The sequence below is a fragment of the Sus scrofa genome, chromosome 7, assembly GCF_054392235.1.
Source record: "Sus scrofa isolate SSC_HxYL_T2T_F1_AM1 chromosome 7, Sscrofa_HxYL_maternal_Yorkshire_Landrace_v2.0, whole genome shotgun sequence".
Classification (NCBI taxonomy): Eukaryota; Metazoa; Chordata; class Mammalia; order Artiodactyla; family Suidae; genus Sus; species Sus scrofa.
Window position 1 is genome coordinate 105,401,703 of NC_139389.1, and position 15,345 is coordinate 105,417,047.

General features: G+C 44.4%; 1 protein-coding gene across 2 annotated transcripts in view; it reads right to left on the reverse strand.

Moving 5' to 3' along the window:
- Positions 1 to 15,345, reverse strand: part of MAP3K9 (mitogen-activated protein kinase kinase kinase 9) — an 83,747-nt gene that overhangs the window by 26,979 nt on the left and 41,423 nt on the right. For both annotated transcript variants that reach the window (XM_021099418.2, XM_021099417.2), the window contains exon 3: positions 6,308 to 6,488. In XM_021099418.2, coding sequence (XP_020955077.1) covers positions 6,308 to 6,488 — 181 coding nt within the window. The remainder of the gene's footprint in view (positions 1 to 6,307; positions 6,489 to 15,345) is intronic.

The window sequence follows — 15,345 nt, forward strand, 5'->3', positions numbered from 1 at the left end:
CATGTACAGAGTAAGTCGTGGTGGACCTGGACCCGTTTTCAATTCTTTCCCCCTAGAATGCCCTTCTACAATTTCTCTCCTCGGTAAACTCTACTAATCATCTTTCAAGATCTGATTCAAATGCATCACTATTTATTCATTCATTTTTTAAACATCTACTATATATTTATGCCAACTCAATACCAAGTACTGGGATACAGGATCATAAAAACAGATCTTATCCCCAAGAGATTAGTGAGAAGAATAAAAAAAGCATCAATAGAATACGGAGAGAGGAGTCACAAGAGAGGTATTGAGAGGGGACAGAGGAGGGTCACCTACACCAGACCAAGGTGAGAGAAGGCGGGAAACCCTGAGCAAAACTTTGCTAAGTGAGGGAAGAGCCAGGGCTCCAGACACAGGGATCAGGGTGCACAAAGGTGTGGACCTGCCCTCAAAGGATCCCAAGTGGCCAAAGAGGAGCAATGTGCCCACACGTGTGCCTCTAGGGGTCTCTACAGATGGGCCCTCAGAGTGGACTGGCCAGTCTCCTTGGACAATGGCATTCTCCCAGTGAGCTCAAAATACTATTATTTTCTTTAAGCTTTTTGACAGAAAAAAAAAAAAGAAAAGAAAAAAAAAACAACAACAACTGGTAGACTGGTAGCTGCAGGTCTTGTCTTGTCCTGACAAGAAGCTGGATTTTAGTCTGAGGCTGATGGGGACAACTGGACACTTTAGGAGGCCTTCCCTAGCACCCCCAAGAGTTACTCAGCCCTCATTTGTCTGCTGAGTATTTTAATTATTTGTTTACCAGCCTATGGAATCCTAAAGGCAGGAAGAGTAGCTTCTAATCTTTGCATTCTCAGGGCCTTGCCCAGGCTCTGGTATGCTTTGGTCCTCATGCGTGAATGAGTCAGTGGGTGAGTGTAGGTGTCCCTGCACGGTCAGATGGTCCTGCAGGTGCACTGGGTGGCCCAGAAGAAGTCCCAAATATCATCAGGAACTGCACTGGGACTTTCGGCTAAAACTTTCATGTGAGCATCCAGACAGTGGTAATGCTGGGTAGCTCCCACCAAGTGACCTCAAAGAGCCCCCAGTGCTGGAATGCTAACTAGATTCCAGGTTAGCACCACTCTCACCTTTAGTGGCCTGCTCTCGGCATTACTGCCCACCTCCACCCAGAGGAAGAAAAACCTGAGGTCCCCTAAACTCCTTTCTTCCAACCAGGCAAAGACAACCGGTGTCCCAACCCTAACTACCTGGGTGTTTTCAAAGATCGAAAAACATGTCCTATTTGTGTCCCCATTTACCCTCTGTGATGGTTTCACCCTGAGCTCTACTCAGATGTTTCAGGCCACCTGGAAGCGGGAGGGACCAGGGACCCTCCCCTCCCAGCTTCAGGGAGGGCAGCTTGGTCCTTTGTTCAGGGCACTCCATTCCGTCTGAAGGGCTCAACAACTAAGAGGTGGGAAAGACTGAGGCAGACTGGAGTCAGATGACTGCTTTACCACCAGAGCCCTTGACCTGGAGGCAGTAAGCACGTTGCTCCAAGGTTAAGTTTCCTCCTCTATGCGACACATAACAGGTGCAAGAGGTGAATAAAAGTAACTACTCCTCAGGCTGAAATCACCATCAGTAGCTGGTAAACACTGCACTTGCCCTCGGGAAGAGCCTGAATGAGAAAGTCTCTAGAGAGGGACCTGCCCAGGGACACCGCCATTCCGGGAAGAAGCCTTCCAGGGGGTGACAAAACCAGAGACCTCCTCTGCCAATGTTCCTCCGCACTTTTGTGACAGAAGGTGGGTGATATACATGAAGGCTTGGTGTTCCTTTGGCAGGAAGAGAGTCCAAAAAGGGGAGGGGAGAGTACACGTTGGTGGGATGTGAGCCCCAGCGAGAGGCGGACCAGAGACGTCTGAGTGATTTACCTCAGGGTTAGCCTGCTTTCTTGTCCTCTGGGGTTGAAAGAAGGTCAGGAGGTCTATGCAAGACCATTTACAAGTGGCCTGAAAGTACCAGCTCAGCCAGAACCCTGCCTGGGAGTTCCCTGCCCCCAGAGAACGGCCAGCTCCCACACTGCTGCCTGCAATTTCCCGTCTTCTCAGCCTAACCGCCCACCCTGGGGAATGCACCCTGTTGTCCATAATTAACCCCCTCCAGCAGTGCCCTAATCCTTTCCACCCTTTGGTAATGTCACACGTGGGGGAGGGATGCTTTATGTTTGTTCAAAGTGAAGAAAAGCAAGAGAGCGAATAGCAACCCTTCCCAACCCAAGGCACAGCAATTCTGCACCTGTGCTGCACCAGGACTGTTTCTTATTAACCTGCTTGGTCTTTAAGATGGTCAACTCACCCCAAAAAAGAGGGTATCCCTTGAATGGGCTCCTCTACTTGCTCTTCAGCTCTGACCCCATGTTCCAGGAACTACACTGACTGTTTAATAATCTTTGGCAAAGACAGCTGAACTTCCATACGTGAAAGCACTTTGTAAACTGTTGGGTAACCATCATTCCTGTTACCCAGATCCTCATGCAAGACGATGATGTGTATTAATTTATCTATAAATATATACATTACTATATTTATCGATACAATACATACTTAGTAACACAGGAATATGCTCATGCTACATATTACATTCAAAAAGCAGCTTATAAAAGAGAAAGATCCCATTTTAACGGATGAGTGGGTAATGGTGTGAACATGAGTAAGCACACCAAATGCCAACACAGATTATCTTTAGAAGCGGGTGATTTTCTTTTTCTTTTGTTTATCTGTATTTTCTATTTTTTTCCCTAGAGTGAACATGTTTTACTTCTGTGATTCAAAAAAACTTAGCACAGCACAACCAAAGGGAAAGAACTGCTCTTCTTGAAGGGAAGTTGGAGTCCAAATGGACTGGGCAGCTGTGTAGTTGGTTGTTGAGGATCCGGGCCATTCTCACCCTACCCTCCATCGCAGCATGGAGGAGGCCCAGAATATAATTACAGTACCTTTGCAGAACTAACTGTCACTCAGATGTAACTATTCAGACAAGAACAATACACTGAGGGACCTTGTTTTTTTTTTTTTCCTTTTGATTAGTCCACTACTTAATGAACTCAGGTCTGATACACCATAGCTAACATCAATAGACAGAAGCTATAAAGCATCACTGAAAGAAATTAAAGGAGGTCTAACTACACAGAAAGATATCCCGTTTCATGGATTAGAAAACAGTATTATTTAGATGGCCAGACTCCCCAAAGTGATCTACAGACTTAACACAATCCCTCTTAAAAGCCCCGCTGCCTATTTTTCAGAAATTGACAAAATGATCCTAAAATTCAAATGGAAATTGAAGAGACTTGGAACAGCTAAAATAATCTTGAAAAAGAAGAAAATTGGAAGACTCACACTTCCTAATTTCAAAACTTACTTCAAAGCATCAGTAGTTAAAATAGGTGGGGCTGGCATAAGAGTAGACACATAGATCAATGGGGTAGAACTGAGAGTCCAGAAATAAACTCTTAGGTTTGTGGTTAACTGCTTTTTGACAAGGGTGCCTATACAAATGAACAAGAAAAAAAAACAACCTTTTAAACAAATAGCACTGGAATAACTCGAGAGCCACATGTAAAAGAATGAAGTGAGATTTCTACCTCACACTGCATAGAAAAATTAAGTCAAAATGAAACAGAGACCTATATATGTAAGAGATAAAATTACAAACTCTTAGAAGACATAGATTTGAAACTTCATGACTTGGAGTTCCCTATGTGGCTCAGCAAGTTAAGGACCCCACATATCTCCATGAGGGTAAAGGTTCAATCCCTGGCCTCGATCAGGGGGTTAAAGGATCCAGTATCATTGCAAGCTGTGGCACAGGTTGCAGATGTACCTCGGATCTGATGTTGCCATGGCTGTGGCATAAGCTGGCAGCTGCAGCTCCAATTCAAGCCCTAGCCTGGGAAATTCCATATGCCGTGGGTGTAACCGTAAAAAGGAAAAAAGAAAACAAAACAAAACAAAAAAAACGTCATGACTTGGGTTTCTTAGATATGATACCACAAGCAGAGGCAATCAAAGGAAAAAAAAAATGATAAACTGGACTTTATCAAAATTAAAGATTCTTGTGTTTCAAAGGATTACCAAGCCTTGGTTTCTTAGATATGACACCAAAAGCACAGGCAATGAAAGAAAAAATTGATAAATCAGACTTTTATCAAAATTAAAGATGCTTGTGTTTCTAAGGATACCACTGGAGTTCCCATCATGGCTCAGCAGAAATGAAACTGACTGGTATCCATGAGGATGCAGGTTCAATCCCTGGCCTTGCTCAGTGGGTTAAGGGTCTGACGTTGCCATGAGCTGTGGTGTAGGTTGTAGTCTCGGCTTGGATTCTGTGTTGCTGTGGCTGTGGGGTAGGCCTGCAGCACTGATTTGACCCCCAGCCCAGGAACTTCCATACGCTGAAGATGCGGCTCTAAAAACAAAGAAAAAAAAAAAAATTTAAAAAAAAAAAAAAAAAAAAGGACACCATCAAGAAAGTAAAAAGAAAACCCACAGAATGAATGAAAATATTTGAAAAGCATACATCGGATAAAGGGCTTGTATCCAGAATACAGAAAGAACTCTTTCAACATGAAAAGGGAGGGACATATAACCTAATTTTTAAAATGGCAACAGATTTGAACAGACATTTATTCAGAGAGGATCAACAAATGGACAATAAGCACATGAAAAGATGCTCAACATCATTAGTCATTAGGGAAATACAAATCAAAACCACGAGATACCCCCTCATACTAGGATGGCTAATAATCAGAAACAATAAATGTTGAGAGGCTGTGGAGAAACAGGAACCTCATGCACCACTAACAGTAATGCGAAACGGCAGAGCCCTGGTGAAAACTGTTTGGCAGTTCTTCAGAGAGCTGAACATACAATTACCACATGACTCAAAAATTTCACTCCTAGGTATATGTCCCAGAGAACTGAAAAAATATGCTCTCATAAAAGCTTGTACCAAATGCCCACAGCAGCATTATTTTCACATTAGTGAAAAAGTGAAACAACCCAACATCCATCAACTAATGAATGGCTGAACAAACTGGTATACCCATACAATGGAGTATTACCGAGCTATTTAAAAAAAGGAAGTTCTGACGCATGCTACAACACACATGAATCCTGAAAACATTATGCAAATGAAAGTAGCCAGTTACCAAAAATATACTGTAGGATTCCATTTACATGAAACGTCCAGAATAGGCAAATCCATAGAGACATAGAGTAAATTAGTGGCTGCCAGGGAGCAGATAGTGGGTCTTGAGGAATGACTGTTAATAGGTACTGGGTTTTTTTTTCTGAGCGATAAAAAATATTCTGGAAATAGTTAGTGGTTGTCATGGGTTAAATGGTGGCCCTGCAAAAATAACTTCATTTTCTAATACTCAGAATCTTTATTTAGAACAGAAGTTGCCCTAGGATTTCTGGAGAAAGTATGGTCCTGCTGACACTGATTTCAGACTTTTGGCCTCTAGACTATAAATTTCTATTGTTTTAAGCCACCTGGTATGTGATAATTTTTTTACAGCAGCTCTATGAAAATAACAATAATGATTAGTGTAAAACATTGTCAATTTAAAACCATTGGCTTATATATTTTAAAAGGTGAGCTTTATAGTATGTGAATAATATTTCAGTAAAGCTGCCATTTAAAATACATACACATGGGACTTCCCATTGTGGCACAGCAGAAACGAAACTGACTGGTGTCTATGAAGACTCGGGTTTGATCCCTGGCCTCATTCAGTGTGTTAAGGATCCAGCATTGCTATGAGCTGTGGTGTAGGTTGCAGACACAGCTTAGATCCCCAAGTTGCTGTGGCTGTGGCGTAGGATGGCAGCTGTAGCTCCGATTCGACCCCTAGCCTGGGAACCTCCCTATGCCACAGGTGCGACCCTAAGAAAAAAAAAAAAGCAAGCCAGGAGACCCTAGGGAAGGTCTCCACGAGGGACTGGGTGCACTCCACCCTACAGCTCAGTACACACTGCCCCCGAGAATCTGCTAGTCTTTCCTAGGGAGCAGCCACCAACACAAAGAGGCCGACATAGAGGTGGTCCTTGCCACAGCACTGGAGGAACTTCTTAAAAGATGAAGGCATTAGAAAGTGCCCTTTGGCAATGAGGGAATTGGGATAGACTGCTTGCAAGGGATAACATAGACCTACTTGGGCACAGTGCACCCGGGATTCTATGCAAGCTCAGTTCTCCAAGTCCTGTGGCATTTGTGCAGCCGAAAGAGACCCAGGAGACGCTGGCCCTGCACCTCTGGACCTTACCTCCACACGTCGCTGCCTTTGGAAAACATGGAGGCACGAATGACTTCGGGTGCCATCCAGGCATACGTCCCTGCTGCGCTCATCTTGGTGGTTCGGTGCCATTCCCGAGCCAGGCCAAAATCAGTGATCTTCAGAATCTTGTTGCTCAGGTCTCCGTTCTCCACCTTCTGGAGGATCAATACTGGGCAAGGAAAGGAATACAGGAGAAACCAGAGAGTCTGCATTAGACACCGAGTACACAGCCCTCCTGCCATCCTTTTGTCCTCTCCTGTGGGCTCCATCATGTGGCTGTGGCTGCCACAGGTGGGCGAGGGGAGCCACCACCCTTTAACACCTATGATGCATCCACTTTTGCGTCAAGTAGTTTACAGGCACTAGTTTAACCCTCACACCAACCTTATGAAGTAGATGCTACTGCCATCTCTGCTCTACAGATGAGGAAATGGAGACACAGCACCACTGAATAAAATTTCCAAGGCCATTCAACCAATGAGCCAGGGCTGAAATCCAGGCAGCTTGCCTCAAGAGCTTTCTGAGTTAACATTGCACCATATGGCCCCTTCACACCCTGGGAAAGAGGAGCGGTGAGGTCACAGCTGACCCTTCTAGGAGCTGCTACTTAGGCTTCCTGTATTCCAGGGGCCTCCCTGGGTTTCAACCACCCTCAGATCACAAAGAACAGAGATGCATGTTGGACTTGCCAGCTTTGACAGTGTCAGGACAGTATCCATGAGCCTCTCCAAGTTACTTTACTTCACGTCTTAAGAAAGCATGTCTTGGAGTTCCTCTCATGGGGCAGCGGAAAGGAACCCGACTAGTATCCATGAGGACGCAGGTTCGATCCCTGGCCTTGCTCAGTGGGTTAGGGATCTGCCGTTGCTGTGAGATGTGCTGTAGGTCACAGACGTGGCTCGGATCGATCTGGTGTTGCTGTGGCTGTGGTGTAGGCCAGTAGCTGTAGCTCTGATTCAATCCCTAGCCTGGGAACCTCCATATGCCACGGGTGCGGCCCTAAAAAGCAAAAAAAAAAAAAAAAAAAAAAAAAAAGAAAGAAAGAAACATGTCTTTTGGGCACAGAGGTTTCCTTTTCATCTAGGAACACACCTCCACCCACTGTCAAGTGGCCGATGGCCGGAAGGTCAGATGGCACACATGCCGACAGTCATAATGTTTTCTGTGAACACGGCGCCGAAAGGAGGAACTAGGGCAGTGACCCAATCACACCCTGGGCCCTGTGTCCTGGGTTCTAATGCCAAAGCCACTGCACTGTGGCTCTCCTAGGACAGTAGCTAAGGCAGCCCCTGACCCAGTGATGGTTCCAGCAGCAAGTGTGCCCCTGTGGGAGCCAATCTCTCTCAGGAGAACAAAAATGCTCACTGCCTAAAGTAAGCAAAGCCAAGGAACGCCGTCTGAGTGGGCGGCTAGTAAGCTCCGGGATATGCAGAAGCCTGGCCTCCATTCTCGCAAGTGGGATGGTTCCAAAGGCCCTGGGTGGGCACAGCCTCTGTGGGTCAGAACCTGAACCACAAAGTCTTGCCGTTCAAGTCTCAACAGGGAGAGTGGAGAAGGGGGGCTGATTTTAGGGCAAGAGCCTCAGGCAGGTCCCTCAAGTCCCGCGACTGACTTCTCTTTACCTGTCCCCCCCCAAATGTCCACTGAATTGTTACATAATGAAAGGACATGGGCCAAAGCTCTTTATGTCCAACGTACTTTTAGAAAATCAGCAGTAAAGAGGGATTACCAGAAGCACAGGTCTGGAAACAAAAGAAAACAATACGCCACTCCTTGGGTCTAATGGTGTAAGGCCCCTTCCCTCACCTGCCCACTCCAAGCTTCCAGCATCCTGACTGGGTCCAAGCCCCTGAATGCTTGGGCAGATTAAAACAAACAAGCAAGCAAGCAAACAAAAAACCAACTTTCTACATCTTACCTAATCACAAAAACCTTTCCAGATTCTTCTGTGCCTCTCTCCCCTTCTCTGCAGGCAGAGATACAGACCAATAAGCACTCAGCCTGCTGGGGAAGTGGCAGCACAGAAACCTATCATTCCTTGTGCAGTGGTGGCACCCAGCTGCCGAACATTTCTCTGAGCCCCCCCTTACGCCCAAGATTCAGAGAGCCCCTTCCCCTGCCACATCCAATGGGGTTCAGCCCTGTCATCCCAGACCTCCAGGTGGCGTGGGACAGGGTACAGGGGGAGGAGGATAACAGATTCATGATGCTGTTTGGATCCAGCTGAGCCTTCTCAGGGTCTATCCCAGAAAGGGAAGAAGTTGATATTCCGTTACAGGTAGTTGATTTTTAGAAGCAGACTGGCATATGAAAGATGATTTTTAAAAATATCTTAGTGTGTCAGACGGCTTAAGAGGGATGGCAGAAAGATGGAGATGAGGCAAGAACCAGCCCAGGGCAGTCTGTCTAAAGCGGAATGCCTTTAGATGGTACAGGTCCAGCCCAGCTCCTCCTAATCTCCTCTCCTCCCTGCTGCCTTACACCCAGCTGACCTCAAATAACTCATCCCAACAGGCTGGGCCTCGGAAGCCATCTGAGTTAGAAACCCCTGGCCTAGGGTTCTGCCCTCAGCAAAGGGGAGAGGCAAATTTATCCCCACGGATGGTTTCAGCCAATGATTCTCAAGAACCAGTGTCCTAAAACACTAGGATCTCCCATGTATTACTAGTAACAATGAAAGCAACAGAGTTTGTGAAAGCTTTGCTTTTTTTTTTCTGTTTGTTTTAAAGGGCCGTACCTGCAGCATATGGAGATTCCCAGGCTAGGGGTTGAATCAGAGCTGCTGCAGGTGCTGGCCTACGCTACAGCCACAGCAACCCGGGATCCAAGCCACCTCTGTGATGGCAACGCTGGCTCCTTAACCCACCGAGTGAGGTCAGGGATTGAACCTGACTCCTCATGGATGCTAGTCAGATTCGTTTCCACTGAGCCATGACAGGAACTCCAAAATTAGCTATTTTAAAGTGAACAATTCAGTAGCATTACTGCATTTACAATGCTGCACAAACACCACCTTTATCTAGCGCCAAAACATTTTCACCACCCCCAAAAGGAAATCTCACGCACATTAAGCAATTATTCCCTATTCTCCCCCTCTTCCCAGCCTCTAGCAACCAACAGCCTGCTCTTTATTGATTTACCTATTCTGAAAATTTTCATATAAATGGAATCATACCATGTGACACATCTGGTTATGCCACTCAGCACAATATTTTCAAGGTTCATCCACACAGTAGTTCATACCAGTACTTTACTCCTCTTTGTGACTCAATAATATTCCATTGTATTATATTCCACAATTTGTTTCTCCTGTCTGCTGATAAGACATCTGGATTGGGAGTTCCCGTTGTGGCACAACAGAAACAAATCTGACTATTAACCGTGAGGTTTTGGGTTCGATCCCTGGCCTCACTCAGTGTGTTAAGGATCTGGCATTGCCGTGAGCTGTGGTGTAGGTCACAGATGCAGGGTGGATCCTGTGTTGCTGTGGCTGTGGCGTAGGCCAGCAGCTGTAGCTCCGATTAAACCCCCTAGCCCAGGAATCTCCATATGTAGCAAGTGGCCTTAAGAATGCAAAGAAGGAGTTCCCGTCGTGGCTCAGTGGCTAACGAATCCGATTAGGAACCATGAGGTTGCGGGTTCGATCCCTGCCCTTGCTCAGTGGGTTAATGATCCGGAGTTACCGTGAGCTGTGGTGTAGGTCGCAGACATGGCTCAGATCCCACGTTGCTGTGGCTCTGGCATAGGCCAGTGGCTACAGCTCCAATTGGACCCCTAGCCTGGAAACCTCCATATGCCGCAGGAGCGGCCCAAGAAATGGCAAAAAGACAAAAAAAAAAAGAAAAGAAAAAAAGAATGCAAAGAAGACAAGACATCTGGATTGTTTGCACCTGTTGATTATTATGAATCAGCTGCTGTGAACACGTGTGCACATATAATTGTTGGAGTACTTGTTTCCACTTCTTTGGGGTGTGTATCAAGGAGTGGAATTACTAGGTTACATAGTAATTCCACGGTGAACGTTTCGAAGAATCACCAAACTATTTTCCACAGTAGCTGAAGCATTTTCCATTCCCATTAGCAATGTATGAGGGTTCCAATTTCTCCATATCTGCCTTATACTGGCTATTTTCCTTTTTCTTTTCTTCCTTCTTAGTCTAGCCATTCTAGTGGTTTTGTGGTTTCCGACTCACTGTGGTTTTGATTCGCATTTCTCTAATGACTAATGATACAGAGCATCCTTTCATGTGCTTGCTGGCCATTTGCATGTCTTCTTTGGAGAAATGTCTGTTGTTTTGTTGTTGAGTTATGAGTTCTTTGTACACTCTGGATACTAATCCGTTATCAAATATGTGATTGGCAATATTTATCTCTTTCTATAGCCTGTCTTTTCACTTACCTGATAGTGTCCCCTGGTGTACAAAAGTTGTTAATTTAGACGAAGTTCACTTTATTTTTCCTTCTGATGCTCATGCTTTTGATGTCATACTAAAGAACTGCCGAATCCAAGTTCATGAAGATTTGCCTCTGTGTTTTCTTCTAAGAGTTTCATGGTTTCAGCTCATACACTTAGGTCATTGATCCATTCTTAGTTAATTTTTGAATATCATAAGAGAGAGGGGTCCAACGCCATTCTTTTCCATGTGGATATCCAATTTTCCCAGTACTGTTTGTTAAAGGGGAAATCTCTATTTTTTACAACTGAAAACATCATAGTTCTCTCCAAACACGTTTTCCCAGGTAGGAGAGAAAGGTTATATTCACAGCAGCTTACTTATCTCTACCATTGCCCTGAGCCTATTCTAAGCTTCTAGCAGTGACAAACAGGTGCTTCACTTCTTGGAAAACTTAAGGACGTTTTATCAAAATCTGACTGAGTCCATGAAAGTGTTTTATGTCAACCTCCCCTCTCATGTGTGTGGCGGGGGAGGGGGGGTGGAACAAATGCTGAAAACCAACAAATCCAAGTCAAGGTGGCAGGGCTGGGGGAGCCTGGCCAGGACAAGAATAGAGAGGAAAATATGTATTTAAACTAAAATCCAAGTGATTAACTAGATATAGAGGCTTGATGGAGAAGGGAGACATATCCCACCTTTTAGATACGGATGACAAGTAGAAACAGTGGTGTCCCCGACTGAGCAGTTGAGAGACAGAGCCCATTTGAGGAAACCAAGTTCAGTGTGGGATATAATGGGTTTAGGGTGACAGTAACAAGTCAGGATGGAACAAGGAAAAAAAAAAAAAAAGGCAGACAATCTCAATCCCAGTCTTGACATTTTTCATGTGAAATTTCATAAATTCTGCATCTCTGTTCCGACTTCTATAAAATGGGGACAGAGATGAAAGGTAACACAGTAATGTAGCACCTGGCAGAGTGCCTGACACATAATTAGGCACTCAGGACATTACAGCTGTCATCACTACTCTAAGTGTCTCATATGCACGCAGAAACCATGGGACTCTGAGTTCAAGGTATTAAGACCCCTAGTGGTTTGCCTGGTAAGCCCTGATAGACAATAGCTACGCAATAAATGTTTACTGTATAAATAAATGAAAGTATAGATAAATGAAACAGTTGATTAAATAGCAACAATAGCCATGCATTATTGATCACTGAGTATGTACAGGCATACCTCGTTACTGAACTTCACCTTACTGTGCTTCGCAGATACTGTTTTTTTTTTTTTCCCTTTGTTCTTTTTAGGGCCACACCTTCGGCATATGGGGTCAAATTGGAGCTATAGCTGCTGGCCTACACCACAGCTCACAGCAACACCAGATCCTTAAACCACTAAGCAAAGCCAGGGATGGAACCTGTGTCCTCATGGATACTGGTTGGGTTCATTACCGCTGGGCCACAGTGGGAACTCTGCTTTTTTTCTTTCCAGAGCCACACCTGAGGCACAGATAGGTTCCCAGGCTAGGAGTAGAAGCCAAGCTAGAGCTGCTGGCCTATGCCCCAGCCCCAGCCACTTCAGATACCTTAACCCACTGAGCGAGGCCAGGGATCAAACCTGAGGCCTCATGGATACTAATCAGATTCGTTTCCACTGAGCCACAATGGGAACTCCTGCTTTTTTTTTTTTTTTTTTAACAAATTGAAGGTTTGCGGTAACCCTGCTCTGAGCAAGTCTACTGGTGCCATTTCTCTGCTGTGTTTGCTCACCTCATGTCCCTGTGTCACGTTTGGTAATTCTCGCAATATTTCAAACTTATGTTTCATTATTATTATTATTATTATTATTATTATGCTTGTTATGGTGATCTGTGATCTCTGCTGTTCCTGCTGTAATTGTTTGGGGGCACCAGGAACCATGAGATGGTAAACTTAGTAAATGTTGTGTGTGTTGTCACCGTTCCACAGATCAGCTGTTCTCCCACCTCTCAGATTCTCCTGGGGCCCTGCTATACCTGGAGACACAACAATATGGAAATGAGGCCATTTAATAACCCTAAACGACCTTTAAGGTGAAACTCTCACTTTAAATGAAAAGCTAGAAATGATGACGCTTAATGAGGAAGGCATGTCAAAAGCCAAGAAAGGCCAAAAGCTAGGTCCCTTGTACCAGTTAGTCAAGTTCTGAATGCAAATGAAAAGCTCTTGAAGGAAATTTAAAGTGCTGCTCTGGTGAACACACAAATGATAAGAAGGCGAAACAGCCTTACTGCTGATATGGAGAAAGTTCCAGGGGTCTGGATAGATCAGACCAGTCACAACATTCCCTCAAGCCAAAGCCTAATCCAGAGCAAGGTTCTGACTCTGTTCAAATTTATGAAGGCTGGGAGATGTGAGGAAGCTGTAGAAGAAAGGCTAGAAGCTGGCAGAGGTTGGTTCAAGAGGTTTAAGGGATGACATCATCATCAAAGTGCAGGTGGAGCAGCAGGTGCTGATGCAGGAGCTGCAGTAAGTTATCCGAGGATCTAGCTAAAACCATTAACAAAGGCGACTACACTAACCCACAGATTTTCAATGTAGACAAAACAGCTTCATGTGGAAGAAGATGCCATTTAGGATTTTCATAGCTGGAGAGGAGAAGTCAACGTCCAGCCTCAAAGCTTCCAAGGACAGGCTGATTCTCTTTTGGGGCTTAGTGAAGCTGGTTGACTACAAGTTGAAGCCAATGTTCATTTACAAAAATCCTAGGGCCCTTAAGAATTATTAAAGGAAGTTCCCATTGTGGTGCAGCAGAAGCAAATCCAACTAGTATCCATGAGGACACAGGTTTGATCCCTGGCCTCGCTCAGTGGGTTAGGATCCAGCATTGCCATGAGCTGTGGTGTAGGTCTCAGACACATCTCAGATCCTGCGTTGCTGTGGCTCCGGCATAGCCTGGCAGCTGCAGCTCATATTTGACCCCTAGCCTGGGAACATCCATATGCCACAGGTGCAGCCTTAAAAAAAAAAAAAAAAAAAAGGCAAAGCAAAAATAAAATAAAATAAATGGAAAAACAAATACTCTGCTAATATCAAGTAACCTGTACAAATAAATAAAATGAAAATAAAAATAAACACTGGAAACCATAAACAAAATGAAAAAAAAAACCCTATGGAATGGGAGAAAATATTTTCAAACAATGTGACTGACAAGGGCTTAATTTCCAAAATATACAAAGAGCTCATACAACTCAACAACAAAAACACAATAACCCCATTGAAAAAATGGGCAGAAGACTTAAAAAAAAAAAAAAAAAAGTCTCCAAAGAAGACATACAGATGGCCAATAAACACATGAAAAGGTGCTCAACATTGCTAATTATTAAAAAATTCAGGAGTTCCTGTTATGGCTCAGCAGAAACAAATCTGATTTGTATTCATGAGGATGCAGGTTTGATCCCTGGCCTTGCTCTGTGGGTTAAGGATCTGGTGTTACCGTGAGCTGCAGTGGAGGCCACAGATGTGACTCAGATCCCTCGTAGCTGTGGCTGTGGTGTAGGCCAGCAGCTACAGCTCTGATTCAACCCCTAGCTTGGGAACAGGTGCAGCCCTAAAAAGAAAAAAAAAAAAAAATTCAAATCCAAACTACAATGAGGTATCACCTCACACTGATCAAAATGGCCATCATTAAAAAGTCTACAAATTAAAAATACTGGAGAGGGTGTGGAGAGAAGAGAACCCTCCTATACTGTTGATGGGAATGTAAGTTGCTGCAGACGCTATGGAAAATAGCATGGAGGTTCCTCGAAAAGTTAAAAATAGAATTACCATGTGATCCTGCAATTCCACTCCTGGGCATATATCTGGACAAAACTATAATTCAAAAAGACACACCCACTCCTATATTTACAGCAGCATTATTCACAAAAGCCAAGACATGGAAACAACCTAATGTCCACTGCCAGATAAATGGCTAAATAAGATGTGGTATATACACACGATGAAATACTACTCAGCCATAAGAAAGAAATAATGACATCTGCAGCAATATGGATGGAATTAGAGATTATCATACTACGTGAAGTCAGGAAAAAAAAGACAAATACCATATGATATCACTAATTATGAAACAGAACCAAATTCACGGACATAGAGAACAGACTTGTGGTTGCCAAGGAAGAGAGGTGATAGGGGAGGGATGCGCTGGGAGTTTGGGGTTCGAAGATACAAACTAGTATATATAGAATGGATAAATAACAAGGTCTTACTGTATAGCACAGGGAACTATGTTCAATATCTCAAGATAAACCATAATGGAAAACAACATAAAGAAGAATGCGTATGTATGTGTAACTTCACTGTAGAGCAGAAATTGACATAATATTGCAAATCAGTATACTTCTTTTTTTTGGCTTTTGTCTTTTGAGGGCCGCACCTGCAGCATATGGAGATTTCCAGGCTAGGGGTCTAATTGGAGCTGTTGCAATTGGTCTAATTGCTACGCCAGAGCCACAGCAATGCCAGATCAGAGTTGCATTTGCGACCTATACCACAGCTCACAGCAACACCACATTTTTAACCCACTGAGCGAGGCCAGGGCTCGAACCGGCAACCTCATGGTTCCTAGTTGGAATTGTTTCTGCTGAGCCAT